This window comes from Mastigoproctus giganteus, chromosome 11, assembly GCF_048544385.1.
Source record: "Mastigoproctus giganteus isolate SK-2022 chromosome 11, ASM4854438v1, whole genome shotgun sequence".
NCBI lineage: Eukaryota > Metazoa > Arthropoda > Arachnida > Uropygi > Thelyphonidae > Mastigoproctus > Mastigoproctus giganteus.
The window spans coordinates 76,121,060-76,141,959 of record NC_143585.1 but is presented as its reverse complement, the minus strand read 5'-3'; the positions used below and the strand labels follow the sequence as shown (position 1 = coordinate 76,141,959).

The following is a 20,900-nucleotide window of genomic DNA, read 5'->3' as shown; positions in this document are numbered from 1 at the left end:
ACATTGAGGAGTATCTTCTTCTGGACAGATTTTCTTTTCGTTGCTTTTTTTGTCCTGACGTATTCTGCTGATGTATCGATGCTCGTACATCTGCCTCGATGTGCACGTCATGCAGATATCAGAATGCTGGATCTTCTAATAAATTGGTAGAGCAGTGTATAATATAATAGTTTAACTGAGAATATTTATGAAAATGTACGCGCTTTTTTAAGATTTATTTTTCTTTTTATCTCATGGATATTTTTGATTAATGTAAAGTTTATTAAATGGAATATTATTACCGAAACTCAGAATAAGAAAATTAAACTGTAAAGAAGATTCCAGATCGAGTTTTTTTATATATTTATACATAATTTCTGTCTTGATACAAACAAGTTCGAACAAGCCTTGAACAAACACATATACAAAGACAAGGAGGGGGCATCGGGGGATGTACTTTGCATCGAATCCACATTAATTTAAAAAAAAAAAAGTAGAGGCAACTATTATTAAATAACGCACTTTATTTACAAGTATTTCACGGTTACAGTCCTTCAAAGTAATATCATGCAATCTGCGCAACTCGATCCCAATACGTCTCCAAAAATGGCGAGTGGTAAGTACTCTACATTTAGAGTGTTGGCTAATGGAACAGCATCATAAGGAGTTTATGATTTTTTTATTACAAGCTCAAAGCACCTGCAACACGCACTTACACCTCTCTATTCAGTGAAAAAACTTTCCCATTCATATACGATTTTCCCATTCATCACTGTCTCCGTTCGTTAACTGTACTGTTGAATGTGACTATCCTATTGAATGTGACTCGTGTTCGCGGACGTATACATTGCAGTATTACCACTACTTTTCGAACAACCCTGAGAAATTGAATAAATGAAATAAATCATTTTTTTATGAATTTTTATGATTTACAGATCAAGTCAAAAAAACATTTCTTGTTACACCAAAATCTTGAAAAACTGGCTGGTCAAATAACGTCGGTTTATAAGATTTCTTTTGGATGTGATTTGCAAGTAAGACGAAGACAATGAATATTAGGTATATTAATAACATATTTTCTTTCTTCCTATAAATTATAACTGGATCATTCGGTTATAAATATTGCATATATAAATCCAATTAATCGTCGTCATCTGCAACAACAACAACCCGTACAGTAACTGTTGATGGGGGCCCTTGTGAGGAAGAAGTAGACAGTGGCAGTTCGGCGGTTGATGATGCTGGAGGCTCGGAATAAATGCTATCTGTTTTAGAGGCAAATGCTGATGGAGATGTCTCTGTTGAAGGTTGAGACACAGTAGATGGGGTTGTTGCTACTGACGATGTTTCTGATTGGGACAAAATACCTGGTGAAGAGGTCTCATTTTGAAATAGTGTAGGTGGTTGAGATGTGGGAGGTTGGGGCATAGTAGGTGGTTGAGATGATTCTGCTGATGCTTCGGAATGGAACACAGCAGATGTTCCTACTGTTGATATGTCAGGTTGAGCCGCTGTAGGTGGTGAAGTTTCTACTGCTGATGTGTCCAGTTGGGCAACAGTAGATGGTGGAGACGTTTCTATTGATGACGTGCCCGGTTGGGCCGCAGTACCTGGTAGAGAAGATTCTACTGGTAATGTGACTGGTTGGGCTGCAGTATCTGGTGGAGAAGTGTCTATTGTTGATATGTCCGGTTGCGCAACAGTAGATGGTAGAGAATTTTCTACTGGTGACGTGTCTGGTTGGGCTATAGTACCTAGTGTAGAAGTGTCTACCGTTGATGTATCCGCTTGGGTAACGGTAGATGGCGGCAAAGTTTCTACTGGTAATGTATTTGTTTGGTCCACAGAACTTGGTGCAAAAGTTTCTGCTGTTGATGTGTCAGAATTAGCTTCAGTAGATGGTAGAGAGGTTTCTACTGGTGATGTGTCAGGATTAGCTACAGTAGACAGTGGAGAAGTTTCTGCTGTTGATATGTCAGGATTAGCAACAGTAGACGGTGGAGAAGTTTCTGCTTTTGATGTGTCAGGATTATCTACAGTAGATGGTGGAGACGTTTCTGCTGTTGATGTGTCAGGATTAGCTACAGTAGATGGCGGAGCAGTTTCTGCTGTTGAAGTGTCAGGATTGGCTACAGAAGATGGCGGAGAGGTTTCCGCTGTTGATGTGTCAGGTTTAGCTACAGTAGACGGCGGAGAAGTTTCTGTTGTTGATGTGTCAGGATTGGCTACAGTAGATGGTGGAGACGTTTCTGCTGTTGATATGTCAGGATTAGCAACAGTAGACGGTGGAGAAGTTTCTGCTTTTGATTTGTCAGGATTATCTACAGTAGATGGTGGAGAAGTTTCTGCTGTTGATGTGTCACGATTAGCTACAGTAGATGGCGGAGCAGTTTCTGCTGTTGAAGTGTCAGGATTAGCTACAGTAGATGGCGGAGCAGTTTCTGCTGTTGAAGTGTCAGGATTGGCTAAAGTAGATGGCGGAGAAGTTTCTGCTGTTGATGTGTCAGGATTAGCAACAGTAGACGGTGGAGAAGTTTCTGCTTTTGATGTGTCAGGATTATCTACAGTAGATGGTGGCGAAGTTTCTACTGTTGGTGTGTCAGGATTAGCTACAGAAGACGATGGAAAAGTTTCTGCTGTTGAAGTGTCAGGATTGGCTACAGTAGATGGCGGAGAAGTTTCTGCTGTTGAAGTGTCAGGTTTAGCTACAGTAGACAGTGGAGACGTTTCTACTGTTGATGTGTCAGGATTGGCTACAGTAGATGGCGGAGACGTTTCTGCTGTTGATGTGTCAGGATTAGCTACAGTAGATAGTGGAGAAGATTCTACTGATGATGTATCTGGTTGGGCCACTGTAATTGGTGGAGATGTTTCTATTGGTGATGTGTCCAGCTGGTTTACAGTAGATGGTGGAGAAGTTTCTGCTGTTGATATGTCAGGATTAGCAACAGTAGAAGGTGGAGAAGTTTCTGCTTTTGATTTGTCAGGATTATCTACAGTAGATGGCGGAGAAGTTTCTGCTGTTGATGTGTCAGGATTAGCTACAGTAGACGGCGGAGAAGTTTCTGCTGTTGATATGTCAGGATTAGCAACAGTAGACGGTGGAGAAGTTTCTGCTTTTGATGTGTCAGGATTATCTACAGTAGATGGTGGCGAAGTTTCTACTGTCGATGTGTCAGGATTAGCTACAGTAGACGATGGAAAAGTTTCTGCTGTTGAAGTGTCAGGATTGGCTACAGTAGATGGCGGAGAAGTTTCTGCTGTTGAAGTGTCAGGTTTAGCTACAGTAGACAGTGGAGACGTTTCTACTGTTGATGTGTCAGGATTGGCCACAGTAGATGGTGGAGAAGTTTCTGCTATTGATGTGTCAGGTTTAGCTACAGTAGATGGTGGAGAAGTTTCTGCTGTTGATGTGTCAGGATTAGCTACAGTAGATAGTGGAGAAGATTCTACTGATGATGTATCTGGTTGGGCCACTGTAATTGGTGGATATGTTTCTATTGGTGATGTGTCCAGCTGGTTTACAGTAGATGGTGGAGAAGTTTCTGCTGTTGATATGTCAGGATTAGCAACAGTAGAAGGTGGAGAAGTTTCTGCTTTTGATTTGTCAGGATTATCTACAGTAGATGGTGAAGAAGTTTCTGCTGTTGATGTGTCAGGATTAGATACAGTAGATGGCGGAGAATTTTCTGCTGTTGAAGTGTCAGGTTTAGCTACAGTAGACGGCGGAGAAGTTTCTGCTGTTGATGTGTCAGGATTGGCTACAGTAGATGGCGGAGAAGTTATTGGTAATGATGTAATTAGTTGAGTCGAACTAGATGGTGGCGTTATTACTGGTAATGTGTTGGACTGGGCCACAGAAGGTGGCAGAGATGTTTCTAATGATGACGTTTCAGGCTGGAACACAGTAAACGATAAAGGAGATTGCGTAGAAGTAAGAGCGACTGTTGTTTCATGGTGAGGCACAGTGGGCATTAGAGAGGTCGCTATTGCTGATGTTTCTGATATAGGATTATTAGTTGTTTGGGATGCTGTTTCTAAAACAGTAAGTGGTATTTGAGAAGTAGTAAGCCGTGCTGTTGGAGACGGTCTACTTTGCTGAGTACTAGTAGTCTGTGGTCGTCGTGTTTTCGGCTTAGTTTTTGGAAAATTATTCATCCAGGACTCTGTAGTTGTTCGTAACCCAGGGGCCTCGGGACACTGACATCTTTTCTTGTTGCAATTTGGGTCCTTGTTTCGACTTTCACGGGATCCACTCCTGCCTCCCGATCCTTTTCCGTAGTAGTCATTGACGCATTTCTAAAAAAAATACAATAAATAAATAACAATAAAATTATCATTATACTATTTGAATTTCTACTGAATCCACTATTGTTAGGCAATAGAAGACAGCTTTCTAAATAAATTATTCAATGTGCCAAAACTGTTCTGACTTCACCATTCATTGACTTTAACTAAATTGTTGACAATAACGATACTTTATCCTCGAATTAAAATTCACATCAAGGTCGTAATATCCCGAAAGTTTAGGTACTGATTTCGTTAGTTTAGTCCAGTAATCAAAAGGAGGATAGTCAGTGCATAAGCAATGTCTTGAGATAGCTTGACATTGGACAATGAAAGCCTCTCTTGAAATGAGTATTTTGTGTTACCCCTGATAAGATCAACTGAAATCTAGCCCTTCATATTTTTGGAGCTTAGTGCGGAAAAGAACCAGCATTAAAGGAACTAGGATGCAGTACTTTACATAATGTTTCATTTTGTACATTAATCTAAGTAATCTTCAGAAAGACCATTCATTTTCTTTCATGAACTGATAAAAATTACTTCACCTTGAAGAAGTTCATTAAAGACATTTGATAAGAAATACCCGAATACTAGAACCCATATTATTCTAATTAAAATCACATAACGTGGGATTATTAACAAATCTACAATCCGGAGTGAGATTTTCCATCATTGTATGATATCATAACAATATTCAAGAAAAATTATTCAAATCAATTTGAATAATTTTAAACAATTAAATTGTTACCAATTTCTTATTTTACACCAATTAGTGAATATTGCCATTCTGGTACTACAAGTGTCTAGGTACAACGGAAGTTCTATCAGAATCACAGTACTGCAGCCATTAAAAATAATTGGACATAAACTCGTTGTGCTGGACAATAGCTGGAATTTTTAACATGCAAATCATCAAGGAAAACGTACAAAGCCTATGTAATTCTCCCATAAGAACTCCTCTCTTTTTTTATATGGGAGGTGGAGTATCTTCTTATTTCTTACTGCCATTGACTTGTCTTATTATATTTGTAGTCAAGTCTACCTTAGAATTTTATGCACGGTTATTAATTTCATATTTTATTAAGTCCACATTACAAAGATTTTTAAATATTAAAGAAGATAATTCACTTAAGTAAGTTTAATACTCTTAAAGACATCACAATTATTATTTTTTTTTTGAAATGCTGTTTAAAAAAAGTGGAAAAATATTATAAAACTTACCAATTCGAGTTCGTGGGTTATCAGCTCAGCAAGAGATGCTGTCTAAAATTCAAAAAATAATATGGTTAAGGAAGGACGTTACGTAGTTTCTATCCATTTAAATTATAATATATCTAAATTACCACTCTGATACCACGTGGAGTTTTTGTACAGACATGAATCTTTGTACAGACATTGCTAATAGAGAATTAAGTTCTACGTTTCGACAAGTTTATAAAACCCTTCTTCAGTAAAATGGAGTACGCATACTCCTTGAGATCTCCAATGTACCCTCGAGTTCTACAGAAATTTCCTTGAAGTGAATGAAATGGTTTTACTTAAAATAAGGTGGAAGATGGCTAAATCAACGATTTGCCTCACCATCTGTGGACCTGGAATTTTAACGCAAAGTTATTACATTTTATTTCTAAGGTATTTTGTGGCAACTGCGGTATTTAGATGGATGCCACCACATTAATGAAATTGTAGATTATATTGACAGTATAAGAGCATCTTCAATGACTACTACAGAATAACAACGATCATTTTAATAAAATTCAATTTTAACTTACACTGTATGAATATTTACGGTATTCTCTGTAAATCTTCTGGGTAAGTTTATCAGGAACTTTCAGAACAGACGAAATGTTTGCCTTACTAAGGTAGTATGTTCTTCTTCTGACGCATTTCTATCAGCAGGAAAGAAAAAAAAAATAGAGAAGAAGTGATGAAATTTAAACGTTGTGGCGTTGAAAAAATTATTTTAATTCGAATTTTTACTTGTGTTTTTAAACAGGTTCCTATTGAACACGCGATTCCTAATCGTAAAAGCACAATCAATAAGAAATATATGCATGATGGGTTGATGAATGATGGTATGATATGATCATAAGTTCCTTAGCATTACATAGATACAGTACGCTTTACTGGGGCATCTTAACCGATCCAGTCATTGGGTAGATAGATGATCTTTCCGATTTTCAGAAAGGTTGTTGTTGGAGTATGTTTAGCAAGATCCACAATTGAAATCTCGTGAATGGAATACGAAAAGGGAATGCAACTCTAAAAGGTACTCTAAGAACCTCACGAATTTAAAGCGAATATTTCATCAGAACAGAAGGTTCAGTGTGCAGAAAATGATTGGAAGATTCAATTTAGGCTAAGAAAGACCCATTACCAACCAAACTATTCAGTGTAAGTTGAAGAATCTTGGATTTGGTAGTTCCTATATTCGAAAACCACTTATTTCTGTAAAAATTCGGAAGATTCAACTGGAGTGGTGCCGCCAACGCCAAGACTGCATGTTAAAATGGAAAAAGGCTGTCTTATGTTCGCCACTCAAGCGGTTGGACGTGGTATCATGGCGTGAGGTGCAGTATGTTCGTTTGGCACGGACTGAGTCGGCTCATACCATTAGAAGATCATGTTGCCTCCATTGAATATCTTTCTGTAGCATCAGACCAACTTCACCCTGCAATACTTCGTTTTTAACTGGATTGTGATGGGTTCTTTCAAGACGAAAGCGCAACTATCCACCGTGCAGAAATGGTATCTGAATGATTCGAGGAATATTTCCAAAATTTCCAACTCTGGCCGTCTAATTATCGAGACCTGAATCCAACTGAGAAAGTTTGAGAGACATTGGAAAGTGCAGTTCTTTACCGACCAGAATGAAGCAGCTTACAAAAATATTCCTTTTTTTTATGAACATCCCAAACATGAGCAGTATACCTACAGTATTTAGTGCTGTGGATATGTTGAACGTTGAGAAGATAAAAGAAGATAATTGTTGACATTATACTTGAATTTCTGTAGATTGTAATTTTCAGGAAATACGTATGAAGGAAGGTTGTTCCAGAAAACGGAAGTTGGTTCTGTGAGTTTTAAGTTGAACAGTAAAAGGATGTCGACAGTTGCAGCACGTTGTCGGACTGGTTTCGAAGAGAGAACGGAAACATAGAGGTACTCAGAAGAGATACTCGAACCCTATGTGTGACTTTTTTAGGGGTGAGGTTGGCCCAGATTTTCTTTATATGCACGCCAACGCCACTACACATAGAGTGGTGGAGGAATATCTTGAAACTGAAGATATACAACGACTGCCGTGGCCAGCACCATCACCAGACTTAAATCATATTTGTGAAATGAACGAGGAAGTGTTCAGGAGGTTTAGATCTTTTTGCAAATAAGTTTGTTCTATTTGTTTGACTATCCTGCTGGAAGAGTAACAAAATTTGGAGCTAAACTCCCTCAGACACCAAGTACTCTACAAATTTCGGATCGAAGTTTGTACAGTATTTGTGCCTTACTCATTGAAACGAATAATAAATATTACATGAATTTTGACATATAAACTGTTGTACAACTGGACTATTTTATAAACACACTCTACTTACCGCACTGTATTTGTTTTTCATTTCATCAAATGTTTGCCTCATGGCCTATGGAGAAAAAAGAAACCAGGTTGATAACGAAAAATACTTTTTTTTAAACTAGAAATATTGGAATTTATTCATAAAATCACGTTAAAATCATAATGCAATTGAATTAATTGTTAAGACTGTCTATAACACTCTTAATTACTAAATATCACAAGCGATCATAATATGCAGTCAACATTTTTGTAATGTACTTTACTTACCCGCTTTATGTTTTTGAAGGAACATCTCTTTCTACCATCCAGACTTTTTATAGTTTCTTTCACCTAAAAGAATCAATTATCAGTTGGCATCAAACAGAGAAACTATGAGAGTATTACCGATGTCGTCCTAACCACTTATAAGATTCATATAATCTGAAAACAGAATAAATCGATTTGCTTCGAACCATACCTTATTTGAAAAATGCTCCTTTATACAATTGCAGATAGTGTCAGTGATCATATCGGCTGTCAACCTCCAACATTCTTAAAAACAAAACAAAATTTATTTGTTTATTTTTGTAATTATTGATGGAAAATAATTTTAAAAAAAATTCCTTCATCAGACACACAATATGAATTTTCCCTCTATTTAACAAAGTTTTCAAATGCATGTAACTTTTAAAGATTTTTCTTGATTTTTTTTGTTTTAATTATGGCATTGTTTTCTGCAGAATTAAAATAATTAATGGTTCTAGCTTCCACCTAAAATTATTAGTAAACAGATTAATAATTCATTTAAAATTTACTTCATTTTCTGAATTTCTCTTAAATACAGTTTTAGCACAATCTTTTAGCAAACTCAGCAATTTCAGCTAGTGTTATAATGTTTATTATAATTTATTTCCAGCTTAATTTTGCTCACGTACAAGAGGAAAACATTCACAAGTGATTTCACCTTTGTTTTTGATTTAATGAAATAAACAAACATCAGCGTGCGCATCAGATCATAATATGCGGTCAACATTTTTGTAATGTACTTTACTTATTTACAACATTTTTAATGTACTCCTGATTTTTAATAAAAATATATAACACATATTTCACGTTTATGCTGTAATTAATGTAATAAGTTAATATTATAATTCATTATTTGTGCGTTCAGTAAATTTATTGCAAAAAATTAACTCTTCACAAAAAACATATGCGCAGTGCTTAAACCAAGAACTTTTCCTTTCTGCACATCATCCTTATTGACCACCCTGTCTCCATTAAGCCCAAGCAACAGCATACAGTACATGGACAGTCTATGTGACATGTTTAGAAGAAGAAAATCTTTATTGTACAGTAAAGATACAATAATGTGCCCGCCACAGCCAGGAGGCCAGGGGCTTGACAATGATATAGGGTAATATAAAAATATGTACAGTAAAAAAATTTGTGCAGTATAAAAGATTACATAACAATTAAAAACGTAGCATTAGCCATTCAATAGATATGAGTATGTACATAGTTGTGAGGCAGACAATACACCAAGGTATGTGCACGTTCATATGTACAAAGCACATATTTAAGCATATTCACACAAGTCAGAAAATTTCACAGTGCCAAATTATTGTTCGGTATTGCATTTTCTTGTGAAGACAGTTCGTCGATTTGCCTGCGACGTGCCGTTATGCACCTCATAGGAGATAGCAGATGGAGATATCAGTATGAGTCGACATCAGGGGCCAAACAAAAGGGGAACAAGTTCGGCCAACGAGCGCCTGTAATTGCGATCAGAAGCGAATTTCTGGAGGTCAACTCCGATCATTAGCAGGGCTTGTACTGTAGGAAGTACTTGTCCAGGTAGGAATCTGTCACTGATCTTCAGACTGTTCCGTTGTAGCTGAAGAAGAGGGGTGGCTCGTAAGGAAGGAAGTGGAACATGCCACTGGCATATATCCCAAAAGTCAGGGGAGTTGATTTTGCCAACCAGCATTTTGACTGTGGTCGCAGTTCTCCTCATGCTGATTATTTGAGGCAGCCGCGGGATTTGGAGTTGGTCGGCCATGCTGGTGGTCCTCTGCTGAGGGGGGAGTCGATGTTTGTGGGTTGCCCACTTCAATATCCAGTATTCACTGGCGAAGATGGGCTTCATGAGAGAAGGTACTGCGGATGCCCATATTTCAGAGGCATACAGAAAGGTAGGATACACAATGGTTTCCAGATATCTGATTGTGGTTCTTGCGTCTGTGTTATGAAGAAGATGTTGACGGGCAATCCAGCGCATTCGGTTGATCTTGCGTAGAACACATTCGATGTGACAGTTGAACCTAAGGTTTGGGTCGAAGGTTACACCGAGATCTTTGTGTTTAGTAACACTTGGAATAACTGCACCCTGCAGTGAGGGTTGTATGGATGTGGGACACTTCTTCAGAGAAAAAACCATAATAACGGATTTTTGGGGGTTCAGTTTGAGACCGAAATGGTTGAGATAGCTAGAGAAAGCTGTGATCTTATTACAGATTTCCGATGTGATCACTCCCCTGTCGGCTGATGGTGGTATTTCCGTTAGGAACTTTATATCGTCGGCGTAGGTAATGACATCATCTCTGTTACACACAAACGGAATAAGGAGGGCGGTAAAAAGTAACCCCGATAAAACGCCACCTTGCGGCACACCAGCATTGATGGATCGGGTATAGCAGAGGTTACGATGAGTGAGGTACACTGTTCTGTTCCGGAGGAGCGAGTGCAGAAAAGCGAAAACGTCACCTTTGATCCGAAAGAAATTGGTTAGAAGATTCAGAAGGGCTGAGATGTTGAGGCTATCAAAAGCAGCTTCAATATCGGCATAAACAACCGCCATTTCTGATTTGGCCTCAAATGCATTTAAAATTTCCGTTTGGACTGCCAGAAGGTTGGAGACAGTTGATCTATTAGGGAGAACATAATGGAGTTGTTTTGATGATTGTGGAAGAAGATGGCGTGTTATATGCGGAAGAAGGACTTTTTCCAGTAGCTTTAGGAGCGTGGATGCAGTGGAAATCGGTCTATAGTGCTTCGGCTGGCTTGGTAGTTGAACTTTAGGTAGTGGGGCAAGACTGTATTTGCTCCAGGATGCCGGAAACACTCTATGAGAGAGAATGGAGTTGAACAAGTAGAGCAGAGGATCAAGGATATATGGACTGAGGCACTTTACGATGAAATGTGGGACATTATCGATGCCAGCGGTGCATGACGGACGCAGCGAGTTGATGGCTTGACGAAGCTGCTGTCGATCGATTTGAATGGAAAACAGCTCATCATCTGGACTTGAAATGGGGTCTGGTTGGTAATCATATGGTTGTGTGATGTTGTCTTGGAATCTGGCTACATAGTTGATCCATTCAACTGGATTGAAATTGGAATCTGGTTCAGAGTTACGGGTATATGGCACTTTGCCTTTGGATAAGGTCTTGTCAGTGTATTCTTTAATGGCTTGCGATTTCAGTCTATTAAACAGTGCTCTAGTACAGCATATGACCGAACTCAGCTCTAGCTGAGTTCGGTCATATGCTGTACCATACTGTTTCCATTGTTTATGGAGGGACTGTTTGCACTTGAAACTGTAATTTAGCTCCGAAGACCACCAAGCATTAGTTCTAGCGGAGACACTGACCTGTTTAGCTGCTGAGAACATAGTAACAGTGTGCAACCATCTAGTTAATATGTCTAGAGCCAGTTCCGGATCTCCTGATTCGAGAACTTCCCAGGGAATTAATCTTGTTGCATAAAGGCATCTGTTCGGTTGTAGAAAGGTGGGAGAGATGATGATCTTCCTTTTGACGTAGTGGGAGACATTAAAGTTGGTCGTTGGGAGCTGCAATAGGACTACGATGGGTTCATGATCGGATTCAAAGTGAGTTTCGGGTTTAATGTCGACGCTACAGGAACCAGACGATAATATGAGATCCAGGCGATGAAGACCTCTAGTTGGGCCTTCGTTTATGATCCTGAGGCCACTAGGTGCAATCATAGCCATAAGTGACTCATGAAGATGTTGGAGATTTGGTGGTAAGTTAAAATCCCCACAGATGAGGTGGATAGCAGATGTGTGAAGCGTATTTATTAGCCAGGATGCAATATCATTGATTGTCTGAGCATCGGGGGTTGGGGGTGTATATATTGCACCGAGATCCAATAAGCAAGAGTTGATCTTGACCGTTACTATCAATGCTTCGAATAGATTGGATTTGCTGGAGACTACATGTACGAACTCAAGTCTATTGGCATTTATGATAACAGCAACGCCCCCACCACAGGTATGAGAGCGGGAGGTGAAGAAAGATTTGTAACCAGCAGCTTGGGCGGAGGCAATTGATTCTTGTTGTGGTTCCAGCCAGGTTTCAGACATGCAGATGACGTCAGCCATTTGGGACAGAAGCATCTGCTCAAGTGTCTCGAGCTTATTCCGAATACTACGAACATTTTGATAAAAAATCTTGAGTGTAAGGTGACACGAGACCTTCACGAGTGCTGATTCGAGGACATTATTTATTTTCTTTGTTGGCTTTTTAGCACGGTTGGTTACAATAGTTGGTATAAGCTGAGGGTGGATTTCATTGTAGCTGTGGTATTGCAGAGATTGATCAGAGGTTTTGTCATCGGGGTATGTATAGGGCTCATCATCGTGTGACACTGATTCCTGGTTTTGGGGCTTCTGAGAATAGGAATGCCTATCAAACCGTCACGCTTAGGAGCAGTCTTGGTGGGATAGCGCATTAGCCATGGCTAGGCGTGGGGTGATATTGGATTTAGGTTCATAGTATGGCCTGAGTAGTGATCCAGACGGCCAGAGAGCAGTCGCTGATATGGAGCTGAAATTCTGTGCATCGCACTCAACTTTGAACGATGTATGCAGGGGTGTTTTCTTAAGAAGTGTGACGGACACAGTAAAGTGCAGCTCATGCATTATGTATGACGCGATATCATCTGGAGTTGTATTTGGGGCCAGTCGGGAAACGAATAGACTTCGTCGAAGACGGACAGTTGGTGGATTCATCGCCTGCAGCCTGGAGGTGGCCGAGGTGCCCATTTTAAATGATCGCCTTCTCTTTAGTACATTTGGGGTTCCCATTTTACCCTCTTCAGGATGGCGAGGCTTACTGCAGTAACTCTGGGCCACAAGTGTAGGAGGAGGTGCAGCTACAACTTCCGCCCGGGATGGTTGTAATGTTAGCAGTGGGGGGCCGCAATTGTGGATTTCAGGTTTCTTCGGCATTGTAGGTTGATACACTCGGCTTGAGTACGAGTAAGGCTCGACGATAGTTTCAGGATTGGGTTTCCATTGCAATGTAGTAGATGGCTTCTGTGATTTGTGGAGTGGGACACTAAGTGGTTTATCTGGATTAGCTGATTCTTCCGTAGGATTGGCAGGGTTTCTGGTCTGGTTTTCCTGGCAAGGAAGTTCTTTGGCTATCTGGATCTCGGGGCAATTTAGTGTTTGGCCAGAATTCAGTGCATTAGTGCTGTAGGATAATTTATTGTGATCCTGATTAGTAGCGCGGGTCTGAGTCGTAGCGCATTTAATAGCTGGACCACCATCATTACATGTACACAAACTTGGATCTTGAGAAAAGTTATCAGCTATGGCGGATACGTAGTTATTAGTAGTGCAGAGCATACGGTGTTTGATATCTTCAAGTATTGATGTTATAATAATTTCAAGTGATTTACGGTTCTTGAAGAGGCACGTGGCGTGGCTAGGAAACAAAGATTCAGCAAGCGAAAAATCAGTTTATGTAGACACATTAGTAAACATGATAGAAGGTGGGGAGTTCCTCCTTTGGGGATCTGCATGCATTGTTGGCTGTGCATGCGGGATATTGGCGAAGTCTTCTGTTTGAGTTGCTACAGTGGTGACACTGCGATGGTGGGACTTATCCTTTGCATCTGTTAAGTTAGAGAAGCTAGAGTCTTCATCATCAGGTTCAACCGAACAGGTTGCGGCGTTAGTGATATCACAATGGGAAATAAGCCGTTCCACGGATCCGGCCCTTATGTCTGGGAAGCAGTCAGTTGGATGAAATGTATCAGCAGCTGAGGTGCTGGAAGTGGGTGATGTATCATTATCATCTGCTAATGGAACTGCGATCGCTTCACCAACTTGATTATCTGTGCAACTGGTAAACTGCTCGCAGGACCTAAATTTTTTCGGCTGGTTGTTCTTGCAAGGAACGCACGTGAAATTCTTGCGACGCGGGGCATTTAATTTATGTAGGGATTTTAGGCCCGAACATGATTCGCAAAGCAAGGCGAAACATAATTTACACGAGACCACTTCACTGACTTGTTTGTTGCAGCGGCTGCAAACGACATTAGTCGTCTTTAGTTGATTTTTGGTGTTCCTGGTCGGCATTGCAGTATGACGGAAAGCGACAGTAATGATTTTAGTAGTTACCCTACCAGGGCGGAAAAACGAAGGCGAAGCAGAACACTTTTGACAATTGCTCTAAAGGGATTAGGCGGTGTTTGTGGTAGCACAACTCCCTAGTTTATTTCAGGCGAAGTCTTTAAAACAGCCGGAGGCAATGACCTAGATACCAAGAGGTGGGAGCACTCACAGTCGTCGAACACTGGTTGTCAATAGCCAGCTGCTTTTGTTCTACAGTTGGACAATGGAAGTACTGTATCGTATTGATACAATCAGTCAAGAGATAATATATAAAAAAAACATTACCTGAGGAAGATGTAGGCGATTTGGCATCATTACCGGACAGATCATCACCAGAGGAATTCTTTAGAACATCTTTCTCGAAAATCAAAACAGTATAACCGCACAAATTAGTAACTTTAATCGGAGCTCATTCGTATGTTGCCACACACTATACGCGCACGCGCATACAGAGATGATGAACAGAGATGTTTAATGATGAACTGTACACATAAGTTTAGCACTAGCACACTTCGGGACGCAGTTTTTTTGTGTGGTGTATTTTCTTTATATGCTGAACTAGAATCAGAGCTGAGTCAGCAACTTGCCATAAGTATTAATTGTATTTTGCAAATTTTTGTAGATTAATTATTGATATTAATAAAGTGCCTATTATCCTCACTATGTCCGTCCGTCTGTCCACCTGTAACAAACTCAACTCCCAATAGAGGGATATTCGTGAAAATTTTTATTTAGCTCTTTTAGAAAGATTTGTCCAGCCATCCCACATTTTATTAAAATCGGGCAAAGAGAAATGAGACAGTTAATACTTTTTTCCCACAGATACCACAAATTATATCTATAGAGTATATATTGTAACTAAAGCACTAGATATTATGTTCGATGCATGAGCTGATTGGAGGAACGAATTAGTAATATGGCAGATGCGCAGAAACAAAATGTTCTGGTTCTCAATTCCACATAAAAGTCGTTACTTTTTTTTTGAGAAGCTCGTAATTTTCGTTATCAGTTTACTAAATATAAAAATCATGAATTACCATTTTTATATTTAGTAAATTAATTATAAATTTATATATTAAAGTACATTTTTATGTTTAGTAAAATAATTATGAATTTTATTTGTACTACTAGTACTATACTTAAATTTTAAAAAAATTAATTAAATTAAAAAAAAGAAAAGAAAACAGCAAAATAAAGTGCGTGACATCCAACAGTTACGTAACTGGTAATGTTTCTCCACAACCTGATGTATGAATCGGAGGGGTGGGGGTGTAGCTCATTACTAAACACAGGATTTGATAGAATACGTGAGATCCAGAAATCTTGTAACACCTCCGGCCATCGCACAAATGGCAGGTCTAAGTACACTGCTCAACAAAATTATTAACAGAACACGTAGAAAACGTGGTGTAACTCGGGACAAATTTCAGTATGGTGGTGTGCCATAGATTAACAATGAAATAAGGAGGCAGCAAGAAACTTCGGACATATATAAGGGACATTTATTTATACGGGATCAATAAGAATTATCAAAAAGATCACATTAACGGCAAAACAGGCCTGACAGTGGTGAGTCATGCTAGACATAAGGGTGTCTATAAGATTCTGGGCAACAAATCCCATTCTTCCACCAGCAGAGACTTTATCTCACCAAATGACTGAGAAGTTGGCTGTCGGCGTGAAATGCGACACCCAAGGGCGTCCCACACATGTTCCATTGGATTTAAGTATGTTGATTGTGCTGGCCACGGCAGTCGTTGGATATCTTCAGTCAAGATATTCCTCTACCACTTGAGTTCAATGTGTAGGCATTGACGTATATGAAAAGAAATCCACACCCCTAAAAAGTCACACATAGTGTTCGAGGATCTGTCCTTGGTGCCTCTGCGCAGTTATCGTACCTTTTAAAAACATGAAGACGGTTGTGACCGTTAATCATTATTACGCCCTATATGAGAACACCACCTCCACTGTAAGTGTCCCTATCTCTGATGTTGGAGGGATTGTACCGCATTCCTTGTTGTCTGCAGATGAAATGGCGTCTTGAATCTCTTTATAGACTAAAGCGGGACTTATCAGATAACAGAACTGTGTCCCATTTGTCATTGCTTCATGTCAATAGTCATATACTCATGGAACCAGTTTCGACGCGCTCTGCGTTGATTTGTGGTTAGCCACATGGGATAGAAACCACTGGCTTCCTTGCATAGCGTCCACTTGAATTCAGCCTTCTTAATACATCCCGGTTAGAAATGTTTTCATCTGTGGCTGTGGCGACCTCAAGAGATAGTTGATGACAGGACATCATAGGGTTCAGTCTTGCTGTTAGAGCCAAATACCGGCCTGTTATGGTTGACGTAGTCCACAGGCGATCTTGGTCAGCTCTTTTTGTAATGTTTCTTGAAACTGGTTCTACAGTGCCGAGAGACACAGCGTGACACATTAAGACTGGGACAGCCCTGCTTCAAGTCGTCCAACGGCCCGCCCTATCAAAGAATCATCTAAACGACGATGACGTGCCATCCTCAGTACTGGACATGGGGCTGTTCCACTGAGTAAGCCAAGAAGAATAAAAAAAAAAAAAAAACGGGAACGAAGTGATATGGCCGCAACCCGTGTTTTTATAAGCGTGAATAATTTGCATAATGTGCGGCTCTGTAAGGTGGTAAATCGATTTCTATTGGATACTCGCAATTTGCATGTCTATTATATCGAATATTTTCCTTCGGTGACACTGCTCCCAATAAAATATTCATGAAAAAACATTTTGTTCTGTTAATTTTGTCGAGCAGTGTATGAAGATTAAACGTTTACAATGCTTGGACCCGCAATTCTTCAAGGGCCCCGGCTAAGACTTTAAAATAATATTTTTAAGTAATTGAATTCACTTTTAATAATTGTCAGTATCATCTACAAACTTAAAATAATAAAAATGTTTTTATTTTTATAAATTTTTTATCTTATTGATTTATTATGTTAGAATTGACTTGTTGCGTTTTAACCTTCACATCTACATGAAGACACACAAGCATTCATAGACATACACTGTGCTGCCACTTTATTAGGTAAACTTACCTAGGAGCGTGTTGAACCTCCTTTAGCTTTCAAAACAGCCTGAATTCGTCTAGGCATGGATTGAACAAGATGCTGAAGACGTTGTGCAGGAATGGAGTGCCATGCAGACATGAGTGTGTCCCGCCGTTCCTTGAGATTCGACGTAGGTGTAGCGAACAGCCCTTTCCAGCTTATCCCAAAAGATGTTCAATAGGATTGAGATCCAGGGACTGAGCGGGCCACTGCAGCAAAGAAAAGTCATTGTCATGTTCCTGGAACCATTCCATAGTGATTCGGGCTTTGTGCACCGGCGCATTATCCTGCTGGAAGTAACCATCTGACTGAGGATAAACTGTCAACATGAACGGATGCACTTGGTCAACAACGATGTTTAGGTACGATGTGGCATTCAGACGTGAATCTATGGGTATTAATGGACCCAACGTGTGCCAAGAAAACATTCCTCACACCATAACACTGCCCCCACCACCTTGCACAGTAGCTGTCAGGCCTGACGGGTCCATGAATTCATGTTGTTTTCGCCAAATCAAATTCTGAGCCTTCCATCAACATGATGCACCAGGAACTTCGACTCGTCAGAACAAGCAACTGTTTTCCAATCCTCGATAGTCCAGTGCTGGTGTGTTTTGCCCACAGGAGGCGTGCTCTCTTGTTCTTCATTGATAACAAAGGTACGCGATGTGGCCGTCAGCTGGTGTAGCCCATTCACGACAAAGTGCAACTAGTGGTCCTTTGCGATATTTTGTTCTACGCACCAAGGTTGTATTCTGACGTGATGTGCGACATTGTGGCCCTTCTCTTTGCTTGCACAATTCTAGCCATCCTCCTCTGACGTCTCTCATCAACAAGCGATTTTCTTCCACAGGAGTGCCGTTGAGAGGATGTTTTCTGTTCGTTGCATCATTCTCGGTACACCCTTGAAACTGTGGTGCGTTAAAAGTTCAGGAGAACTGCCGTTTCAGAGATGCTTTGTCCAGCACGTCTTGCACCTACTACCATGCCACGTTCGAAGTCCGTTAGATCACTCTTTTTCCTCATTCGTGTTACGGTTTGTACGCTTAACTGATACCAGAAAGGTCGTTCCGCTGCATTTATATCGACAACTGTGGTCATGTGACTTGCAACGTTGTGGGACAAACCATTTGCGTGCACAGCAGGGATGTACCTAATAAAGTGGCAGCACAGTGTATATACAAAGTCAAGGGGAGTCGTCATGCATTTTGCACCGAAGCTTGCGTTAGCTCTCAACTTCGCTGACAGGCGGAAAAGCGGTTACAATTCGGTATATTTCCACACAGTGTGAGAAAGACCTGATTTCGAATCGTATCGAGACGTCAAGACAATTTATGGACTGTTTCTACACCATGGTCGAGTTATCTGGTTATGGTTGAGCGATTTTTCTGTCAGAAACCTGGGTTTTTTATCCAGTTAAAAGCCGACAAAGTGATCATAGAATACAAGTAACTTACAGATCTAATACACGGACACCTCATGTACTTAGTTGCTTTGAAGCAAAAAGAAAACTACCATGGAACTGAGGAAACTAACTTTTAAAGCGTCATTTGTACACCAATCCATAAGAATTTCTACTAATATGACTGTTGCTAAGCTGTACCTTGCTTAAAACTTTGGAAAATTAAATAAAAATTGCATACTGCTCATAAACTTGCCCATTACACCTTTATGCATATCCAATCTTAAAAAAAAAACGATAATCGAGACAATCTGGATTAAAATTTAAGATCCGGCTTAACTTGTACCTACCTGAAGTGACAAAAAACGCTAAGAAACCAAGAAGTAATAAAGGTATACCACTAGTCATCGTCTTACCACTATAACTAAACGTAAGACAGCGCCCAGATGGAGCTGAATATCAACGTCCAATTCATAAATTCCTGATTTCCTCTACACTTGACTCAGCTGATATAATATTTTCAAGAGAATAAGAATTTGTGCAATCGGTGTTTTGTGGCTGCTCACGCACACGAGGAGAAGAATGCTTGGGATAACAAGAAAGGGTATTATTGAGCATACATCGATTACGTCTATAACTTCATTCGAAGAAATGAAATAAGAATGAAAGAAAAAGTAGGGTAAACACAGAATGGCCGCTTGATTTCTTCGAAATAACAAAAAAAAAGGAAAAATTCCAAATAACGTTGTCCTCTTAATATATTCAACTCCACAACTGTACTTACCCCAAATTCGACCATTAATTTGTCCTCAATAAAGTGGAGTTGCATGCAAATAAGGTTCAGTTAGTTAACCATACGTTGAATAATACATTAATCGTAATGGGTCCAATGGTGAATCCATTTATTATTAAGGAAGCACGAAAACATTTTCATTTTATTACAATGTTGGAAAAACCCGGACTTTTCGTACCAGAAAAACAAATTAACACGCATCAAAATAGTTGAGTCACTGATTCATTGGCACGTTTTGGGCCCTCGTAGGTAGCACAGTTGGTAGGATAGCCGTCCTCCCCGAGTGAAAAGACCTGAGTTCGAGTCTCGTCGATGGCGAGAGGAATTTTTATGGGCCTTTTTCGCAACGTGGCCGAGTTAGTCGGTCTCAGGCGAGTATAGCATGGTTTTTTTCTTCTCAGAAGCTCAGGTTTTTGGTCTAGCAAAACAAAAAATCAGCCTTAATCTTATGCTCCCAAAAAAAATCTCTACTACTACAACAACAGCATGTTTTGGATAGGAACAACTTATGCAGACGGTAGGGACAGCTGTGTTTTGTGTTTGCAGTCCCATCCAGTTAATTCACTTGACACTCTCTTTTACTAAACTCCTAGAGTTCTTCTTCACTTTAGCAGATTATCCGAGTAATTAACAGCCCTCGGGTTAATTAGGTCCGGTTTTAGAATATTATGGAGAATATTTAATGAATATTTAATAAAGAAATGGAAATAAATTATAAACAGGCATGTTTATTGTCTAATGTTATCCAAAATGAATTTGATTGATGAATTTTATTTGGCTCCCTACCCAATGCTAAATTTTTCCAATTTTAAGTTACTGCAACGATGCCGTGTATTTTTTCTCCACGACAATGCTCCTGCTCACCTAACACAGTCTATGCTGTAATATTTGACCATTTTTCCGATATTTGGCCATTTATTTTCGCAAATTTACTGCTTTAACTAATTCTTCGAAAATCCATGCTGGACTTCTTAAACCTCTTCAAAATGCTTTAGTCCTGTTCGTGATGTTTCCAAAATACTTATACTGTTGTCATGTGGTGTATATTTTGATCCTGGTACAGCATTCTCTTTATTGTACTAAAAGTTTAATTTGCTATTAGCATTTACATATACATAAAAGTGTAAAGCAAAAAAAAATTATGAATTTTTTATGGTGTTTTCAAATAATCACAGGTTAGGCATTAGTTCTATGTCATTGTTCACTGTGCAATCATCATATTGCAGAAACATGCAATTGGCGGAACCACTAGAAAACGTTTTGCGCAACTGAAGACGCAATTACTGTGTAATTCAAATATTGCAAATCTACAGTGCAGTGCAAAAGTGTGGGGGGAAAGAAGTCGGAGTGAAATACCCGGCCCTCAATATAGAAG

General features: G+C 39.6%; 1 protein-coding gene across 1 annotated transcript; it reads right to left on the bottom strand.

Annotated features, from left to right (window-relative positions):
- Positions 1-1,104: 1,104 nt before the first annotated feature.
- On the bottom strand, positions 1,105-19,140 carry LOC150078141 (uncharacterized). Its single transcript, XM_090384658.1, has 7 exons — positions 19,083-19,140; positions 8,298-8,371; positions 8,108-8,170; positions 7,863-7,907; positions 6,039-6,155; positions 5,488-5,529; positions 1,105-4,278 (listed from the first exon to the last, which is right to left on the bottom strand). Exons 1-7 carry the CDS (start codon positions 19,138-19,140, stop codon positions 1,120-1,122), a joined length of 3,558 nt encoding a protein of 1,185 aa, XP_090240784.1. The 3' UTR covers positions 1,105-1,119.
- Positions 19,141-20,900: the final 1,760 nt, after the last annotated feature.

Coding starts and splice junctions, on each gene's coding strand:
- LOC150078141 (XM_090384658.1), bottom strand. CDS start 19,140: ATGACTAGTGGTATACCTTTATTACTTCTTGGTTTCTTAGCGTTTTTT. Junction 6,156..7,862: donor TGAAAAACAAATACAGTGCG/GTAAGTAGAGTG, acceptor TCCTGCTGATAG/AAATGCGTCAGAAGAAGAAC. Junction 4,279..5,487: donor TAACCCACGAACTCGAATTG/GTAAGTTTTATA, acceptor TATTTTTTTTAG/AAATGCGTCAATGACTACTA.